The sequence below is a fragment of the Micropterus dolomieu genome, linkage group LG08 (assembly GCF_021292245.1).
Source record: "Micropterus dolomieu isolate WLL.071019.BEF.003 ecotype Adirondacks linkage group LG08, ASM2129224v1, whole genome shotgun sequence".
Classification (NCBI taxonomy): Eukaryota; Metazoa; Chordata; class Actinopteri; order Centrarchiformes; family Centrarchidae; genus Micropterus; species Micropterus dolomieu.
The window spans coordinates 16,282,635-16,302,141 of record NC_060157.1 but is presented as its reverse complement, the minus strand read 5'-3'; the positions used below and the strand labels follow the sequence as shown (position 1 = coordinate 16,302,141).

At 41.7% G+C, this 19,507-nt stretch overlaps 1 protein-coding gene across 1 annotated transcript; it reads left to right on the top strand.

Moving 5' to 3' along the window:
* Positions 1-4,371: 4,371 nt before the first annotated feature.
* Positions 4,372-19,139, top strand: LOC123975172 (biglycan-like). Its single transcript, XM_046056401.1, has 8 exons — positions 4,372-4,580; positions 11,233-11,497; positions 14,394-14,506; positions 15,150-15,363; positions 15,515-15,625; positions 16,801-16,894; positions 17,463-17,601; positions 17,698-19,139. Exons 2-8 carry the CDS (start codon positions 11,248-11,250, stop codon positions 17,893-17,895), a joined length of 1,119 nt encoding a protein of 372 aa, XP_045912357.1. The 5' UTR covers positions 4,372-4,580; positions 11,233-11,247; the 3' UTR covers positions 17,896-19,139.
* The last annotated feature ends 368 nt before the right edge of the window (positions 19,140-19,507 follow it).

The window sequence follows — 19,507 nt, the reverse complement described above, 5'->3', positions numbered from 1 at the left end:
CACGGTAATGGAAGTGGTCATTATATGAAGTGCTCTTGGAAGTGTAAATAGATAAACATTGCAGTGAAATCCAGATCCACTCTAAACAATGGTTGTAAACTGGCTTTTCATTAAAGTACAAGGTATTAAAATGATGCTTTTGAGAAAACGAAGGCTGAAATGGATTAACCTGTGTCTCTAGTTTAAGTTTGGGGCTTGTAGGAGGAGCCTTTAGTCAGTGTAACTAGATATAAAGTAGGTATGTTTGGATGTGAGTCAGATTTTGGGACTGCAGCATTATACAAGAGAAAATGTCTAGTGACACATAGTGAACCTAATGGGCCCATTAGGAAGGAAAATATCACCAGATGAGTTCCAACATAAACATCCACCACCAGCCGCTCAGTGAAAACACATAATCACTCTTACTGTGAGGGGGGCCTCAGTCAAGGCCTCCAAACATATAGAGGTGACGTCAGCCACTATAGGATTATGACAAGTAATTGGGGTGCAAGTATATGTGTGTTTGGAGGAGTACGCGTGCACCCTTTATTTGGGTTAGCAGTAAGAAAGACGGGAAATGGTGAGTAACATGTTAGCACAGTGGAACTAAGGGACAAACAACAAGCTGACTTTTAGGACACAATGCAGTGATTGTTCTTAGAAAGTATCTAAGCTGCTCAGTGAAAGATGAGAAGAGCAGCAGTTCATGTCTAGTTGAGTCCAATAAGATGTGGTTAGAAGAGAGAGAGGAAAGAGCCGTGGCGCATTCTGAGCTCTTTTCCGTTTGGGAGCTAAAGCCACTGGAGTTCTGGTATCCTGCCAGCCTTACTGACAAAGTTACTTCACGGATCTCAATGTTCTCTCTTTCTCTTTTCCATGTGTGTCTCTATCGCCACTACTGCATCTCCCTGTCCTTCTACTGCTGTTTGTCCCGCTCCCAATGCCTTTTTCCTCTCTCACCTCCTTCCACACAGTTAATGGTGCATAATAAATAACACTGCACCATTCTTCTGTCTCAGCATATCTGTGATCTCGGCCCCTTCAGAGATACTTTGAGCTCTGTGGTGTGAGTGTGACGTGCATGAGAGCCTTGCCCATAACATTTCTGTGTTCGGTACGGTCTTGATGAGAACATAACAGAGCCAGAGGAAAAAGCAGACACCCTACTGCGCTCTGTGTTATTGTTTTCTCTGAGACAACAACTCTCTTTCCTTTCATTCCCCCTGTCCTGCATTATTACCAAAAACCTGCGTTGATTCACAATATGGTCAGCTGCTGTACATGAAATCTTGCTGCAACAAGCATCGTATCTGTATTTGCAGTCTCACTATGAAAAAAACCCAACAAACTTAATATTTTATGAGAGCTGATGCAAGTGCAAGCAATTCTGCAATTAAGTGTTGGAGCAGTCTCTTTAATTTGTTAATCTGTCCATGCAAAGACACCATATGTTTTTCAGTATATCACTTGGAGTAATGAATATAATTAAAATGATGAAATGTTGAGTCGTGCGCAATGCGTGAAGTAAGTAATTTACAGGCGGTGCACTTGCTGTGTTGACTAGCTGGCTCCAGGTATACGATATCAACAGAGAACAGTGTTTCTGATGCTCAAAATGAAGAACAGAAGGTCCCCTGCAGACGCTGGAGTTACTAAGAGAGGGAAGGAGGACTGTGGCAGAGAGATAGACAGTTAATAAGAGGGAGCGAATGAAGCTGGGTTGTAAGGAGGCAAGCAGATGACAAAGTTAACAAGGTTATGAGGGCTCAGTACATGCATGGTGTAAATATGTGACATGAACACACACACACACACACACACACACACACATATTTATACGTTTCACTCTTTCAGCCTGGGTGTGTAATCACATGTTAGATTTCTGCTTTCAGTCTTGTGCATGTGGCGCAGTCTCCATAATTGTACAGTCATTTTACAAACATTGCATTACTGTCTAAGAAACTACACTCGCATTTATAGCCTGCTGCAGCTCCTGCTGTTACAGGCAGAGCCGAAACTTAACACAAAGACGACCAAACAAACTGCATCAGCTCTCTTTTTGCAGCTTTGCATCTATGTAGTTTTGCACAGATGGATGCTCCAGCCTTGATCTTAAATCCTTCAACCTCCCCCTCCACAGCTTGTCACATGGGGTGTATTCAAATTGGACAGGCTCGCCACTTCAGTGCCGTCCATCATACTGCGTGTGACATGACTAAACTGTTAAACCGACATCCCATTACATCCAACAGATGTTTCGCATCTCGTCAAGTTGAGGCCAGAGCCTGTTTGTGAGAGGTTGACCCTAGAGCGGCGTCGTGCTTTTCTTCTCCCTTGTTCTGTCTGTTCTACCCGGCGACAGCAGCTTCCTCTGTTTGTTATTGGAGGAGTGGAGGAGTGCTTAAATAAAATAGTACACAGTTAAAGAAAAGCAGCTAAACTATTTACTTTTCTGACTTCAATGGGCAGGAGAAAGAGGATGTCTGACGACAGTTCATTTGCAAGAACATGAGATTGGGTTTCAGTGTTAAGGGTCAACTATTTAGGATCAACAAGAATCTGCCTACTGCAGTGTGGAGGGGAGTAACCACTCGGCCATCGACCCTAGTATATTAATTCTTGATAGCCAGCAACATTAAGAACTATGTAGTAAGCTTTTATCAGGCCAAATCCCAAAACACAGAAACTGCACTTTGGTCAATATTATTCTCTTCTCTCTCCTGCACACAAATGCACACACACTCACTGCATAGCAGCGCCCACGCAGGATCTAACAAGTGGGTGTGCTAATCTCTAGAGACACGTTAGCTGAACACTCGTAGGACAAAAAGAGTTTAATTTGGATGCCAAGCCCTCTAGCTACAGACCAACTCCATAATCAACTGAACCACAGCGCGCGTGCGTGTGCGCGAGAGATACTGAATCTACAAAATGAGCGAGAGTGGAAGCAGAGAAAGGAGGAATGCTATCTACAAAGACCTTTATCAACACTCTGTCCCCTGCCAACACCCCTGCAGGGCATTTATCTGGTCTGGATGCCTTTTCTGTCGCTGTGGGTGCTGCACTCTTTGAGAGAAATAAAGGCACACAATTGAACAAAAATACAGGCAGGCGGTGTCACTCTCCTCTTGCACTGACATGGATGATTAGGAAAATGATTATGATTTGATGCTCAAAGCCCTGAAGCAGCAGACCTCATGGATAACGTGTAGATAACTGCAAACATCTGTGTGGGAGAGTTTGCACAGGGTCAGAAAGGTTCCCAGATGGTGTGGCTTGCCAAACTCGCTGCCTTGCTCTGGGTGCTGGCATTTTGGAGAGGAAATCAGAGAGTCAGTGCAAAAAACACTTCATCCTGCCAAAACAAAATTTAATAGAAAACTGTGAGAAGGCACCAAAACATACGTTTTATAATCACAGTCCTAGAAATAGATTTTCTGCATGATTTTGGTGGTGCTTGGCGTATCACCATGTTCTCAGTAATCTGTGTTATGCAATTATAGAGTGTTAAAATTTAGTTAACTGGGACTCCCCCAGTATATGTAGTCACAAAGAATAACACCAACTCTGGAAGTATGACCTGGGATGTTTCTGTAACAGACTCTTTATACAGACCAACAATGTGATAAGAATTAGGGCATGTACAAGGACTATTCAGCAATAAGGTGTGTGTCATCCTAATATAATGTAGAAGGACAACACTTTCTAAAAAAAACTAAAATGGTGGTTAAATAAAATTGGACGTGGGTTTACCCTCCCAAACCTCCCTTGCACTAAGTTGATTCTGGGAGAAAAAGGTCCTGGAGATTATTATTTTTAATACTACTGCAAAAAGACACATTTTTGCTGCTCTTTACTTCACACAAAAAGGGCTTGCTGCTGGTCCCCCTGGTGATACTGCATATAGCAACTGCAATTAATTACAGACCTCAGACACAAAGTTCAAACACAGCACACCGTCTGCCTCTCTTTCTTCTTCTTTAAAAGAGCATCAGAGTGGTATTACTGTTGGGAAAATGTTTCTGTACTTATCTAATAAATGTACAAAAATGACCCAAAAAAACCCAATAATATGATACAATCTCAAATGTTGTAAAATGTTTCTGGTGTCATAATATTTAGTCTATTGTGAAGTGTTCTATATTTGAATAATGTCACTTCATGAATTATTATATGAGTACTAACTTTGAATAACTCAACTCATATTACCATACCAGCTACTATAGCACATGCTCCGGACTCCTCCTCCTCCTCCTCCTCCTCCTCCTCCTCCTCTTTCCTTCATCCAAAAAGGGGAGAAAGGAGGCTGGCTTGTTAACTTTATGGGCTTGACCCCCCCTGGCTCTCAGTCATTCCCTCGGTTTGGACTGAAAGGAGAACACACGGTGCCCTGACACGGTTCGCAGAGGCACGCGGTGACGGAGGAGCTGCGGCTGGATGTCAGAGGACCACGGGGGAAATACTGCAATAATCCCTAAATGTGATGAAAATATAGGACAGCCATTTTTGTTTTAATCTCCAGGATAATCTGACTCACAGAGGGAGAAAACACCATTCAACCCATTTTTTGGAATTAATTTCTTATTTTTATCCATAAGGTAGGGGAGATGGGTTATTTTATTACATGTGCTATTCAGTCTTGGAACTGGCCTAGGGGCAACTTTTTCATTTCTCCTTCTAGGCTGAGTTTTACTTGATAAACTAATTATATACCAAGGTGTACATGAGAAATTACAAATTTTATGTGACATATAGAAACTCTTAAACTGTATATCATATTAATATCAATAGAATTTGAATTCCAGTGGAAAGGATTTAAAGTGTACTCATTCCAATTACAGGGCCTCGAAAGAATCCTATAGTGCTACCACATCTTGTTATATCTTTTTTTTTCCTTTGCTGAGATTTATGTTGTCATGTTGATTTATGTTCTGTTAAAGTTTGCACCAAATTCAAATGTATTAAAGCTATGTCTTCTTTATTAGTTTTTACACCCCTCATGATTATTATGTTAGGAATATTATCCATGTCATCGAGCCACTTAATGCAACCTGTTACATGGCCGACACACAGCTCTTACTCCGGAGTTACACTAGATGTCACATTGAGTCTCCAAAGACTGTTCAATGGGACCTATCATTAGTGGATGAAATAGGCCTAATAATTAAGCAAAACTTTTCTTTCAACTTATTTTATCTTCAAATCTAGCCTTCCACCCCAATTATCTCATCAAACTGTAAGTGTAATGCAGAGCATAGTGGTCCATTTAGGGAGAAAAATTATAGTGAAACGTGCCAATCAAGGCAACCCATTCTGGTACACAGGTCTGCACTACCCTCAAATTCAGCCTCTGTATACACACAGTGATCAGACTGAAATTTGACCTCAGAAACTTTATTTGGCAGGAAGATTGTTATGGCTTGCTCTTTTCGTCGCTGTGTTTTGTTTTGTCACATAACATAATGCGAACAACCTTTATGAAAGGACTTTTTCCCCTTCTGTTTCTGTCCAGCAATGGTGAACAACCATCTATGGGTCATTTGTACCATTGTATTTAACTGAGTCACTTTACTGTACAAAGACAGAGCAAACAGTGTCTAAGCGTGGAGTCAATGGTTAGACAACCAAAATGACGGACTAAATCTGTCTGTTTCCTGAGCTTCTAGCCTGCCTGCCTATTAGCCAGCCCATGGGTTGACCACCCTACACCTTCTAGTTTTGATAGTTCTCACTGCCTGTCTGTCCATTCATCTGTCTGTCTCAGCAAACATCTCAGTGTTTTATATCACAATTTGGTTTGGTGAGAACTCACAGTTCCTCTGCAGCTTCAAATTCCCACTTGATGAGTTTCAGATTGATGCCGAACCAGTGGATACATTTTTTAAAAGGTAGAGTTATTTTTGAGCGGTGGAAATTTTTGTCTTTTGTCTTTGTTTTGACAATAAAATTTGCTGTTTGTTCCATTTTGTTTTTTTTAAAAAAAGCAGCCATTGTTTACAGTCTCTCTATTCATAGCCCACTTATAACTGGCACCAGCTTTGGAATACTCCACATACTTGAGCCACTGAATGAGGCTCATCTGCCCTCAGGCATGGATCCTCAGGTCAGTTGTACCCTTCTTTGTAGTTCTGTACTGCTCTGCTCTCTGCTGTTCTCTGGTTAGGCCTTGTCTCTGCAGCGTTGAGCAGCTTGCCACCACATCCAAGCTTGGCGGCAACAGAGAAGCTGCCAAACAGTTCCTTTTTTTAGGGATGGCAGTCACCAAATTACAGCGGCTGGGGCAGTTAACTCCACCCGAATGCTCCTACCGGACCCGCCTAGCACTAACAGCCTGTATGTGTGAAGAGTACATGAATTTGGGTTGTGTTTGTGTGTGTGTGTGTGTGTGTGTGTGTGTGTGCTAGTCTCTCTGTCTGTGTTCACATGTGTGGAAGGAAGGAGACATGGCATAAGGAAATGAGGGAGGTCACTGACCAGATCATTTTGGAAGTGGACTTCAGATTCTGTGACAAATATACATAGATGGTTTATGTGTGTGAATGTGTGGGGGTGCACGTGAATATGTGTTTGGGCCAGCTTGTATTTCCACAAGAAAACATTTATATGAGTTTTTCATTTGTGTGTTTTTTTAGAGTTTATAGCCACTTGGATCCTGTTCAGAATAACATGATGGGTTAGAATAAATACAGAACTCAAAACAAATGAATATTCCATAGAGTGCTAGCCAAAATTAGAATTATTCCCTGTAACACAATACTAAGCTGTGTCAAATATATTGTGCTCTGTCAGCATTGTGATCAATTTGAGCTAGCATGTGATGTTAATCGGCACTGAGTGTTGACGTGGCGGCAGCCAATACACCAGCATTGTGGCGCCAGCTGGCACTTTTGGTAAGCTCTCTGCCCCACCTTAGCTCTGCTCACACAACTGCCAACTAAGGAGCAGAGCTGATGCTCCTGAGTATGTAGACACAGATAAAATGAGCCAACATTTTATGTCGTGATCGATACTGTAAAGCTTAATGGATTTTGGCATCTCTGGCTTTCAGTGTTCATGGCAGTGCTGAAGACACAGACAAGAATAGCATAAAAGGTGCAGTGATAAAAGGAGTTGTGTGCATATACAATCTGGTGATTTTACAGTCAACAATTTAAAACTTTCTCTATGGAGAAAGATGTGGCAGTAATTCATATGCGCCAAGTGAAAAGGTGGGTTTTGTGCATGACTGGGTGGGAGGTAATGGTGATTGCCTTTCTCTCGACTGCGGTCATGGGAGACCAAACACTGTGTGTGTTGTCTCTTGAGGAGATGATTGTTCTTGGCAGCGGAGAGAGCATATATCTTAAATATATGTTTGTTTAGCTTGACGAGGGCAAAGGCTGCCTTGTGGGAACTCTAGTCGCATCAAAGTAATTGCGCTGCATGTGATGGCTGACAAGTACCCAGCACTTGATGGATGGTGCATATAGGAAATGTAAAGCTAATCTCAGACACTGACTGTGGGAAACTCAAACAGTTGATACACTTGTAGGGTGGATTGTTCACCATGTGGGGCTTTTGCTGACACCGCTGTGTTTTATCATCAGTCGGCCTATTTTCACCTTTCAAATCCAACAGCAAATCAGTGGAATTCATATCTTCATAAAAATGTCTGTCTTCTTGTGCCTGTTATGACAGTTTAACCACGTTCAGCGGTTCAGACAGTCATATTATGAGTCTGTTCACACACTGGGCATGAGCTGACACAGAAGGGGAATTTCCTCTGAGTGATAAGGCCTGGCTTGCAGCCGGTATTCCAATACATGCCAAAGGTGTTAGATGTTTTAGTATTATGCTTTCTGTCAATTTCTGTCAAGAGACCGAGCTTAAACCTTAAAAAACAGCCAGCACCAGACAAAAAAAAGTATGCATATGCACTAAGGTGTCCACATACTTTTGAACATATAGTAAAGCTAAAAAAATACTAAATACACAGTATGCTTTGTAATACCTGTGATGCATGTGTTGATTAGACACTTCCTTGTATCCTGTGCAGCTTGATCTCTCACATCCTTCCCGCCACCACCACCGCCACCGCCACCGCCGCCAACACACAACTCCCACTCTTTCTTTCTGTCTGCCTCATGACCCCCCCCACCTCCCCCCGGCCATCCATCCATCCATTAAACCACTCTTGGTCTTCGGATGGGAAGAGAACCGAGGCAATAACAATTAAGATTGAAGCCTTTGGTCTGTTTTCATCTCGGACCGGATGTTTGACAGATCGCAGCTTAAATGGAGGGAGAGGAGAGGAATTCATATGTACACACACCAGGGCTGGCTAAAAGTTGTTATTACAGCCAGAGAGGCTGCTTGATTGTGGGATGTAGTTTAGTCTTATCGTCATGTTGTGTTTACAGTAGCCTTACACGTCATTCCTGGATGATGATAGACTGTTCTTGTTCCTGTCTCCTTTTCTTACTTTTTTTTTTGCCTTTTCAATCATCCCCAACACCTCTGTCTGCAAATCTTCATCCACTACCACATCTCTCCAAGTGGCTGACAAATCACTGGTTTGACCAATGAAAAATGGCTGTATACTTATTTTACCTCCCATAAAGTTGCAGGATTTGGAGGTGTATAAATAAGTCTGGTGGTATCTGTGTATATTGCAGCTCTTTTGTGTGTTGCGTGTCATTGTGTGATGCTGTGCCCTCGCCGTGTCCTTTTGGCTGCATTCTTCTGGCCAAGCCAACGCCAGTGGTGTTTTTTCTTTTCTGCAAAATGGTATAATTTGGCAGCTATTTTTATTGCATGGAACAGACTGCAGGGGCCAGTCATTCATGCTTCCAGGCTAGGTCCACATCATGCACAGACTCTTTGTTTTACTGTTTTTAATGTTCCTAAATGATACTCGTACTTCTTTGAATAGAGCACTCTTCTCTTGCATAAGCAACTTTAAAGCCAATGGTCGCAGACTAAAAATGGGTAATTTTCTCATGCACTGCCCTGAACAATTCAGGACTCCTAACTCAAATTGGTATCTGAGGTTATGAATAGTCTGTAAGTTTAGAAGTTGAATTGATAAGCAGGCATTGAAAATTCATCACTCACACGCTGTGATGTCTGTACTCTGATCACATTCTTGCATTTCGTTTTGCTAAAGCTCCACATTTTTAGGATCAGTATCAGTTCAGAGAACATTTCTTTCATGAAATGTGGAATGAGAAGCATTTCCCTAACACCAAAAACCCTTGAACACCCTCCCTAGCTTTATTCTTACTGCAGTCTCCCTGTTTAGGCCATTCACACAAGTCTTGTGAACAGACCATGCTACCAGAAATATCCCGGGATATTAGGTTAAATAGGCAGGGCAAAGATCAAGCAAATGTTTGAATGGTATCCCACTTAATATGATAGGAGAACAGGAGATGCTTAGAATGTACTGACACAATGGAGGAACCACAGTAAAACTGGACAATTCACATTTCACCCTAAGACATTAAGTGTAAATAAATGGTGTACATTTTTCCCCCTCTCTTGCACTGTTATGTTGTCAGTCTGTCCCAGGACTTTCATTCCTTTTGTTGGTTATATTGATCCTAATCTCTTGCCCCTTTCGCTTTACCCCTCTCCTTCTTTTCATCCATTGCTTGGTCCTGATAATGCTGAAAGCTAAAATTTGCCCTCCTCTTGCTTCGAATGAAAACATGATCATGTTGCAACAGGATCCTTAAACTTCTCTGGAAAGTCAATTTGCATGCTAACTGTTGGCATCGAGACTTCCCAGGCTTCTCTAAGATTAAAGCACTGAGGATCAGACAAGGAATTAACACAACAAGGTTAGAGATTATAGGGGTTAAGGGGCACCAGTGTAGGACTGGGCTTAACTTCATAGGATTAGCCTCAGGTTAAGGGTCTAATTTCCTGCTGTAAGGATCATTTGGCCTTCATTAATAATTTGTTTTTCTAGGAATAAGATTTCAGGTTGAGTAGGAGGGGTGGCTGCACTGAGGTGTTAGTTAGGTCAGTGCAGGCAGGACGAGGAAAGGAAACAAACACAGACACACACATGCTCATATGTCTGGTGGCCTCAATTAGCAGTCTGTGTGTGTGCACACAGCTATGACATCATGGAGTCTGTGTTTCATGCCATGCGTACACACTCAAACACATGTAAATGCACATGGACGGACATGCACTCGCACGCCCGGTTTCTCTTCTAAATGAATGGAGGCTTTGTTTGACCACTCGGTTGCAGGAATAAAGTTTTCCACTGCCGAGGTGAGGTCCTCTACACTATCTGATTGGCCAGTAAGGAGACACTTGCTCTCCTGGGAATAGAGCCGGTGTGCAAGAAGCAGACTGTGACATTTTGTCAGCGTGGTTTAAGTGACTTTCGTTCCCAGAGTCGATTCCTGGCGAGTTTCCCTGGGTGGAATGAGTCCATTTCACCTCACCAGCCTCAAGCTCCTGGTCGGCCTGTAAGGCGTGGTATAAACAGTAGGGCTTAGTAATTAAGGATAAGCAGACCATTTCATAATATTTCAACGTCCATTTATCACTGGCTATTATGCTTAGCTATGAATTTAAAGCCCTCACGCACATAGCTGAATTAACCTATTAGGGAGAACAGGGGCAAAAGTTTAGTTGATGACCCCAACCTGGACACTTACACTAAGCCTAACCCCTAACCTTAACCACCGGCCCATAAATCAGTTTTTCCCCAGTTGGAGACATGGCTTTTGTCCCCAATTGCTCAAGCCGTCCCCAATAAAATGGTCTTTAGTCTGAATTGTGTCCTGAAAGGTAGCATAAGTCACACACGCATACACCACCTTCTCCTCTGTGTGTTGTGTATGAACTTCGGCACCCACATGTTCCCATTAAGTACAGCACAAACAGTAGACTATACATGTCAGCATCTGTACTTGGCCAGAAACCAACCAGTACTCTATGCTGGAATAATAGTAATTGTTCAGAATTTGGGAATGTGCACAATGTGAGCACAGCATAATAATAAAGCGCTTAACAGTAGATATAAAACAGGGCCCCTCTATTAAATTAATATGTATGCCTTAGTTGATATAGTAGTTTTGTGTTTCACTGTAAATTATTGTAATAAATGTGCACTTGATCAAATTACCAAATATCATACACAGTGATACACAGTGAAACCTGCAGTACTTTTAGCTTATTGTTATCTACTGGTACACTCATGTACAATAAAACTGATGCTGCTCTCCATCCATCTTGTTTGTTCTTTCTCAGGTATTTACCTAAAAGATGTTGCCACATTGCTCCCTCCTGCTGTTGCTATGCGTGGCCCGGCTACTCTCCGTCTCCTCAGCCCTGCCCTTTGAGCAGAGGGGCTTCTGGGATTTTGCCATGGACAGTATGGACAGCGGCGGGATGATGACAATGATGAGGGATGAGGAAGAAAGCTCAGGCGTGGAGGAGATCCCGCCCCCTGACGTACCCATGTGCCCGTTTGGCTGCCACTGTCAGCTCAGGGTCGTCCAGTGTTCTGACCTCGGTCGGTGAGAGTGTGTGTGAATAAAAGAGAGAAACAACAGAGAGAGAGAAAGAGAGAGATGCATGTCTGTGATACTTTGTCATCATTTCTACGTGTTTGTGTGTGTGTGTGTTTGTGTGTGTGCGTCAAGAGGTTCAGAAAGGAAAGCAAATGAGTTGAATGGCAGAGTGAGTGATCATGACAAGGGCCTTGCATGATTTTCATATCTCCAGAAAATAAAGCCCCCTTTGGTGTATTATCTGAGAGAAAAATTTCTTCCTCGGGATACCTCTGGTGTTTTTTGACAAGGAAAAGGCATGTCTTTGAGGGATTTTGTGTTCCAGACTCTGTGTGTGGATACTGGGTGGGAAAGTAAGTGAGAGAGGGTTCGGCAGAAAAGGCAAAAAGGCTGAGTCAAGCAAAGGGAGGAGGAAGAGAAAATAAGAGAGACGGAAAGGGATCAAGAGAGGGAGGAAGGTAGCGAGAAAAGGCACAGCAGTGGACACTTTGATGGGAGGATATGAAAAGTTTATAATTTCCTCACTGTCTTTAAGGAGTTATTTCATTGTTTGTTTTTGGGACGTGGACCGGATGTTTAACGGCAACCCAAAGCAGGAGGGGAGGAAGGATAAGTTAGTTTGAAGAGATTTAAAGATGGAGGAGAGGATTAAAAGGGAAGGATAGAGAAAAGTTGCGTTTGTGTGTACAACTGAAGTATTTTTTTATTAGGATGAAGATGTGAGGCAGCTTTCTGGGAAGTGACGAGACTAGCATAATGTTCAGCTATTTCTTGACAAAACAACATAACATAACTTACCTCAAACGTTGATTTTCACTAAACTTTTACAGTCTGTCTTTGACTTAATTTTAGTCATGTTTCCATATAAGCATTTACGTCCAAAGAAACTGCATTCAGTCTTACATGTGGATTTAAAAAGAGGATACCTCACATTATACTGGCTATATAATGCTAATAAGCTGTCTGTGTTTAGACATGATGGTTTTGTAGAATCATCATTTTACACGCTCTATATATTTACTGTCCCTGGTCTTTCTGCAGCGGGTAAATGTGGAAGCGTATAATTTCCGAGATGTCAAGTGCTTATTTAGAACAGATGTATTTTGGCGGTGGCGTCTGTCTCCTCTCACTGTGCATCCCAGCATGATGTCGGGTATTTGTGTAGAGGGTTGCTTGGGTTTAAGAAGGTGCCAGTTTTGTCAGTTTGTGGTAATGGCTTTAAGATTTGTGGCAGATATGGGTGAAGCACTATGGTTTGGGGTTTAGAGGGTGAAGGGATTCAGTTAATCAGGGTGTTGGTGAAAGTTTTTCAGGTCCTTTCATCATGTCTGTTAGGTTTCATGCCGGCATACAAATGTGAAGGTTTCCAGCTGGCAGGATGCATGTCAAAAGCTACAGGTGTGGACTGGAAGGTAAATATTTCCTGCCACATGCATCCACCTGGTAACATTCTGCACCTTCAAAATCAAATTGCTCTCACAACAGCTGTAATAACTTTTGACTACATTTGAGAAAAGCAAATCACAGAGACTGGAGTTTGGTTTGTAATTTAAACGGTATACCTGAAAATTACCTACAACTTTCACCTACAACCTACAATTTTAATAAATTGATCTTTGAAGACAACTAATAAGACAACTGATAACTGTGCTTAATGTCTTGGATAAACCTACACTATAAAGTTCCGTTTCCACCACTGTACCAGGTCTCTCAGCACTTCGCGGACGAGGTTTGAACAGAAAGTCAGAAGGAGCTGCTGAGGGTTTGATCCTGTGTGGTGACATGGAGGGTGTGGCACAATACAGCCAAAGCCATATATCTAAACTTAACTTTAGATGGACAGCTCTGGGTACAGTCCTGTGGGTCAGATGTGGTTGGTGGCAAACTGGATCCCAGTGGGACAGCTGGCACTCTCGCACCAAGCGGGTCTGGTTGCATCATGGTCGCGGTCCAGATGATATCGGGATTTCGCTTACTGTGTCCTGTCTCAGCCACTGACCATGATCTGATACACTCATCCACGTGGCTCTGTGATGTGGTCTTGTTAATGATCACTGGTTGCTGTGTTTGTGTGCTTAGTCATTTTTCCAGACATCCCTGAGTGGAATCATGCAGGTGTATTTCTTAACGCCGTCCACTTGTTGTAACCCATTCTTAGCCTTTATGAATTTATTACTTGGTAAACAATAAATTTATTGTTTGGTAAACAATAAATTCATAAGCAACCCTATAATAACAGCTTTCTGTGTTTTATTACTTCTTAGCAGGTGTTCCTGTCACAGAGAAGCCTAAATTAAGACAATTATGTTCCCAAATGGAATGACAGCTTCACCACTTACACATTAACACACACACAGCTTGTATTTCTCCCCGTGTCTCAGGGTTGTGCCCGTCTCCCTTTTATTTGATGTGTGATTTTACTCGTGGTATTTAAGTCACATCCTTTGTGACTTCTGTCAAATGGAAACCAGATGGAAAACATCTGTTGTCCCCATCTGGTGTGAGGGGAAATTGCGTTTTTGTGTGTGTGTGTGTGTGTGTGTGTGTGTGTGTGCTAGTCTTTGTCGGTGACAAACTAGTAATGTTATGTGCTGCTTTGACGTCTCTCTATGACCTCCATGGTTGTGTCTATGTCCACCTCTCATTAAAATAATAGACGAGGAGGCCCAACGTGCTCATTTAAGATTGTGTGGGAGTGTGATTGGGGGAATTTTTAGGCCTGATGGAGGTTTTTAAACACACAGTGACTATTTATTTTCCAAGGTCTATGTCTGACTAAGATATCCTAAGAGCTTGCCCATTGAAAACAAACTGGTTTTAGGGTGTTGGTTCACAGTCATCCATGGAGGCATTTAATGGAGTATGATTCCTCTGTGTTTTTATTGGTCTTGTCCTCAGGTCTGACCGAGGTGCCAAAGAATATTCCTCAGGACACCAAGTTCCTGGACCTGCAGAACAACCGTATCACTGAGCTTAAAGAGAATGACTTCAAAGGCCTCACTAACTTATATGTAAGATCCACACACAGTCTGGCCCCATACACACATGACCCTCTCAGCATTAGATCAGCAACTCTTAAAGATGTGTAACTGACTAAGCTGAGCTTGGATTGGCTTTGGTAGTGTGAAATATCATTATGACTCTCCGTTTCCTCTGGGATTTAGAAATTAATTTCCTTCCATCCACCGCCCTCTGCTCTGAGAGCCTTAATTGTATTATGTTTGAGCCTGAAGCCAAATGGGAGTATTCAAGCTCACATCCTTGCTTCTCTTAGCAGAAGAACTTTGCTCACTCCTCCTGACCTGCATTCAAGAGCACTGACCAAGAGCAATATTAAGTCTGGCAGCGTAGGAAACTCCCAACATGACATTATACAATAACATCTCTATTAAGGTCTGTTTACCTCAGCCTACATCTGTCTCCAGCTTTCAGCCAGCGCAGGTGGAGAGACAGTCTGCTGGTTGACGGACTGCTGTGAGCTGCTGCTGGATCTGTTTTAATTCACTCAAACACATTCAGTAGAGGCAGAGGATGCAAACACAAGCTCTTCTGTGTATTATTTCAGCTTTCGTTTCTTTTCCTTTTCTGGCTGTCTGGGTTCTACTGATGGTTTTTCACAGATTGCCTCTCCACGGTTTCTGTGTTTGTTTTCAGGGTCTGTCTCTGAGGAATAACCTCATTTCCAAAGTCCACCCCAAAACATTTGTGCCCTTGAAGCACATGCAGAAGCTCTACTTCTCCAAGAATCTGCTGACCAGTGTCCCCAAGAACTTGCCTGCCTCTCTGGTTGAGATGAGGATCCACGAGAACCGCATCAAGAAGGTGGCAGCTGGAACCTTTGCAGGACTGGGCAACATGAACTGCATAGGTCAGAAATGCTGATGACATCAACAAATCTAGACTATATTCCATGGTGCTCACCACTGCTCTTTGCCACTGTATAGCATTGGCATTGGATTTTGAAGATTAAAGAGAATGTATTTTTATTTCATGCCACAAATATTCTCTTCATCTTGCAGAAATGGGAGCAAACCCCATCCAGAACAGCGGTTTTGAGCCTGGAGCTTTCAAGGGACTGAAACTGAATTATCTCCGCATATCAGAGGCCAAACTGACTGGGGTACCAAAAGGTAACCCCACATCTTTGTGGCTAAAATGCAATACATTGTGTTAGGGTTTAAAGGAATAGTTCATCAATTTGGGAACTGTTTATTTGCTTAGACTGATACCACTCTCATGTCTGTATGCTAAACATGAAGCCAGCAGCAAATTAGCTTACCACAGAGATTAGAAACAAGGGGAAACAGCTGTCCTGGCTCTGTCCAAAGGTAAACTATTATATCTTGTTTGTTTAATCAATCCAATGGTTTCTTTACTGGTTGCCTGGCAACTTCACAGTGATGATAAAACTCCAGGAAGTCACTGCCTCTGGCCAAGAAATACTCTTCGTAAAACCACAAATTGCCATTTTTACACTTACTTTTTTTGTATGCATTAAACTAACAAGATATACCATAAAACTTCAGTTAAATGCCTAGTCCCAGTTAGATGCCTGTCCCTTTAACTGGCTTGGTGTGGTTGCACATGTTTTTTGGATGTATTTAATCTCTTAAAGCCCACTGGGTAGCCTGCTTGAGATAGTTCCAATCTGCTGAGATTGTGCATAGCCTACACATATAAAGGTCAATATGAAGAAGCTAGACATTGTAAGATTGGTTAGATTCTCCACCATTCAATTGTTCGGTTCATTTTATGGAAACAATTCAGATCTAGTGGCATGGTAAACACAGGAGACGAAAAAAACCCACATTTTTATATTATAATATAATATTATAATATTTATAATATTCATACTGGTTGAAAAAAACAATTTCATAGAAGCTAGAAGTTTTGTGCTAAACAAATTAAAGGCCTGTCCCTTACAGACGCTTCTCCCTATTATAGGCAGGGTGAGTTCAGTGATTGAAGCATATAAAAGCCCAGGCTATTAACTGAAGTTTTAAGGTAACATGTTAATAGGTGAGTTTTTACCTTTGGAGAGAGCCAGGTAAGCTGTTTCTCCCTGTTTCCAGTCTTTTTGCTAAGCTAGGCTGATGCCGACTGTAGCTTCATATTTAACTGACAGACATAAAGGTGTTATCAATCAGTTCATGTCCCAAAATGTCAAAATATTTCTTTAAGTACCTCTAACTAATAGTGTCAATATGGCAAGAAAGGGCTAAGTGGCATAGGATACACACAAAAGTAATAGGAAGCTAAGGGACAAAAATACAATAAAGTGGAGCCTGACATGTATGTCTTTCAGATCTCCCAGACAGTCTCCATGAGCTTCATCTGGACCACAACGAGATCCAGGCTGTGGAACTGGAGGACCTGAGCCGCTACAAAAACCTATACAGGTACATTTCCCACTTCAACATCATACTCAGCTCTAACCATTACCAAGTACTTGCACCCTGAGGGATTTGCTTGCATATCTGTGAAGAATTGTCTTGTGGTTTAAAAAAAAACACATCCCCAGTCAGCAGTGCCCCTCAGGGGTAATAATATGAACTACATCAACGTACCACTAGAAAGTAGCAGGATTAGCGTGTGTGGGCTTTCCCACTGCAGTCACAACAGCAGTCTATCCCCATCATCTAATGTACTTTTCAACAAGCACCATAAGTTGATTTTTCATTTTTCACCGCCACCATTTTGATTTGTTATAGCAAGAAAATCACAGGTGTTCCTCTCTTTCACCTTCTTTCTACACACTTCTAATCTCTAATGTGGTTATTTATGGTCACAGGAGTATTGCCAGGCGACTGTGGCCCTAATTCTCACCTGGCTTAAAATCCCTTTCTTGCAATGATATTTATCAGCGAATTTCCAGTTACTCCAGCTAAAACAGTTCAGCTAAATGTACCGTGCAGTGTCCTCATTTCTGCATATTTCACATTTCTCCCCTTGTCTTACTTTTTCCAGGTTGGGCCTTGCCTTTAACCATATCCGTAACATAGAGAACGGCAGTCTGTCCTACCTCCCCAGACTGAGAGAGCTGCATCTGGACAACAACCGCCTCACTCGTGTTCCCCCAGGCCTCCCACATATGAAATACCTACAGGTGAGTCTAACATGCACACATTTTGTTTGCCATCTGAGATTGAATGTTTCACATGATGCTCTGCTCACCCTCCTCTTTGCCCCTCTTGCTTTCTAGGTGGTGTACCTACATTCCAACAACATCAACCAGGTGGGTATGGATGACTTCTGCCCTCGAGGATTTGGGATGAAGAGGACATTCTATAACGGCATCAGTCTGTTTGCCAACCCAGTGAACTACTGGGAGGTGCAGCCTGCCACATTCCGCTGTGTCAGCGACCGGATGGCCATTCAGTTTGGCAACTACAAAAAGTAAAGACAGGGGGATGCTGAAAGGTGGAGAGAGTGAGGGGAAGGGGATGGAGGAATGGAGGAGGAGCTTATAATTTAAATGATGAAAAAAACTTGAGAGTTGTAAGGGAGTTCTTGTTTGAAATGATTAATTTTATTTTTTGTTTTTGGAGGGAAGATGAGTGATGGGGAAGATAAACTGATTAAATAGAAAGGAAGTGAAACACACAATCACATAACTTGAAGGGAGTGGAAAACAAAACGCTTGCAGTATTTCACCTGAGTTTTTGCATTTTCAGATTTAAGGTTTTGAAAATTTTGCCATCTGAACTGGATGAAACAGAGGAGACGGTCTGAGGAAAATGTTTCCCCCTAGCCTAAATCAATGAAAAATTTGTCCTGAAAACTAGTATTTCTAAACTAAGTATTTCATTCCATATTTTTCACACAATAGTGCTTATTGTGATAGAAGTAATTTTTGTTTTATTAACATCTTTAAGATTTCAAGTAAAAAATAGAAAAGCAATGCATTATAGATTTTTTATATACACATAAAAATGTGTGTATGATTTTCTGTGTGTGCCAATTTGGAGACACATCACATTGTCCCTGTTTCACTCGTCCGAAGCCATTTGGCCCACAACTTTGTAATAAAATTATACTGTCTTGTACAAAAAGTAGAAACTATTATTCAGGTTTACCAGTTGAAAAAAAATTGGCAGTTAATTATTTAAATAAAAGGGCAATAGGTACATTTTAAAATTCCCCTCATCTGTGCTAAACATATTGTCTTATTGATCTGAGGTCACTGAACCACCAGCCTGCCTGTGTAAAGAGTCTATTCTGTGCCTTTCTAAATATTATGCTGTCTGTATCATACTTTAATACAGTGTTCCTTGAGGGGACACTAAGTAGTAGTGGGAGTTTGCCCCAGTTAGAGAAAACACACATCTGCTTTGCTTTGACACAATGAAGGCAGTGTGTTTACATAGTGCTACAAATAATAGTAGTGTTGATGCATTGTTTTGCACAGTATTTCTGTTATGGTTTATCTGCTTCAGGGTTAATGGAGGGTTAGCCTGTTTATTATGGTAAACCTATGTGGAACTACTTTAGCCATATTCTGTTCTGTCTCTGTTCTGTAATCTGACAAGCTACTGCTGCATGTGAATAAAGACATTTTTAGCCTGCTGCATAAAGCCAGAGAACAACTGATGCCCCTGGGTTGGATGCTATGTGAGAAATAAAGAAGAAATATCACTTTGTGTAGAGAGATTTTGAGTCCACAATTTATAATTTACAATACTACAAACATGTACATGTTAAGAAAGCTCACATTATATTTGATGTGTGACAACAACCGATCCTTTTGAACGTGTGTGGGATTTTAAGAGGTTGGATCCTCCCAAATCCCAAATAGTAAACAGAGTTGTTAATATAATTTTGATTCTGTGGACAGGGTGCCACCAGGTCTTTAAAAGGCCTTAAAGGTCTTACATTGAAAACTGCTGTCCTGAAGTCATGAATTAGTCATGATTTGAATCCATAACTTAATTTCAACATGATCGTTTCTTCTGATAGCTTTGAAGGGCAAATAAAGTCAAAATATAATTTTGTCATTCAGGGTCAATATGGCA

Bases quoted from the DNA above. Each gene is read 5' to 3' on its own strand.
- LOC123975172 (XM_046056401.1), top strand. From the start codon at position 11,248: ATGTTGCCACATTGCTCCCTCCTGCTGTTGCTATGCGTGGCCCGGCTA. The intron at 11,498-14,393 runs GTCGGTGAGAGT...TCTTGTCCTCAG, and splicing joins CGTCCAGTGTTCTGACCTCG to GTCTGACCGAGGTGCCAAAG. The intron at 16,895-17,462 runs GTACATTTCCCA...TACTTTTTCCAG, and splicing joins CGCTACAAAAACCTATACAG to GTTGGGCCTTGCCTTTAACC.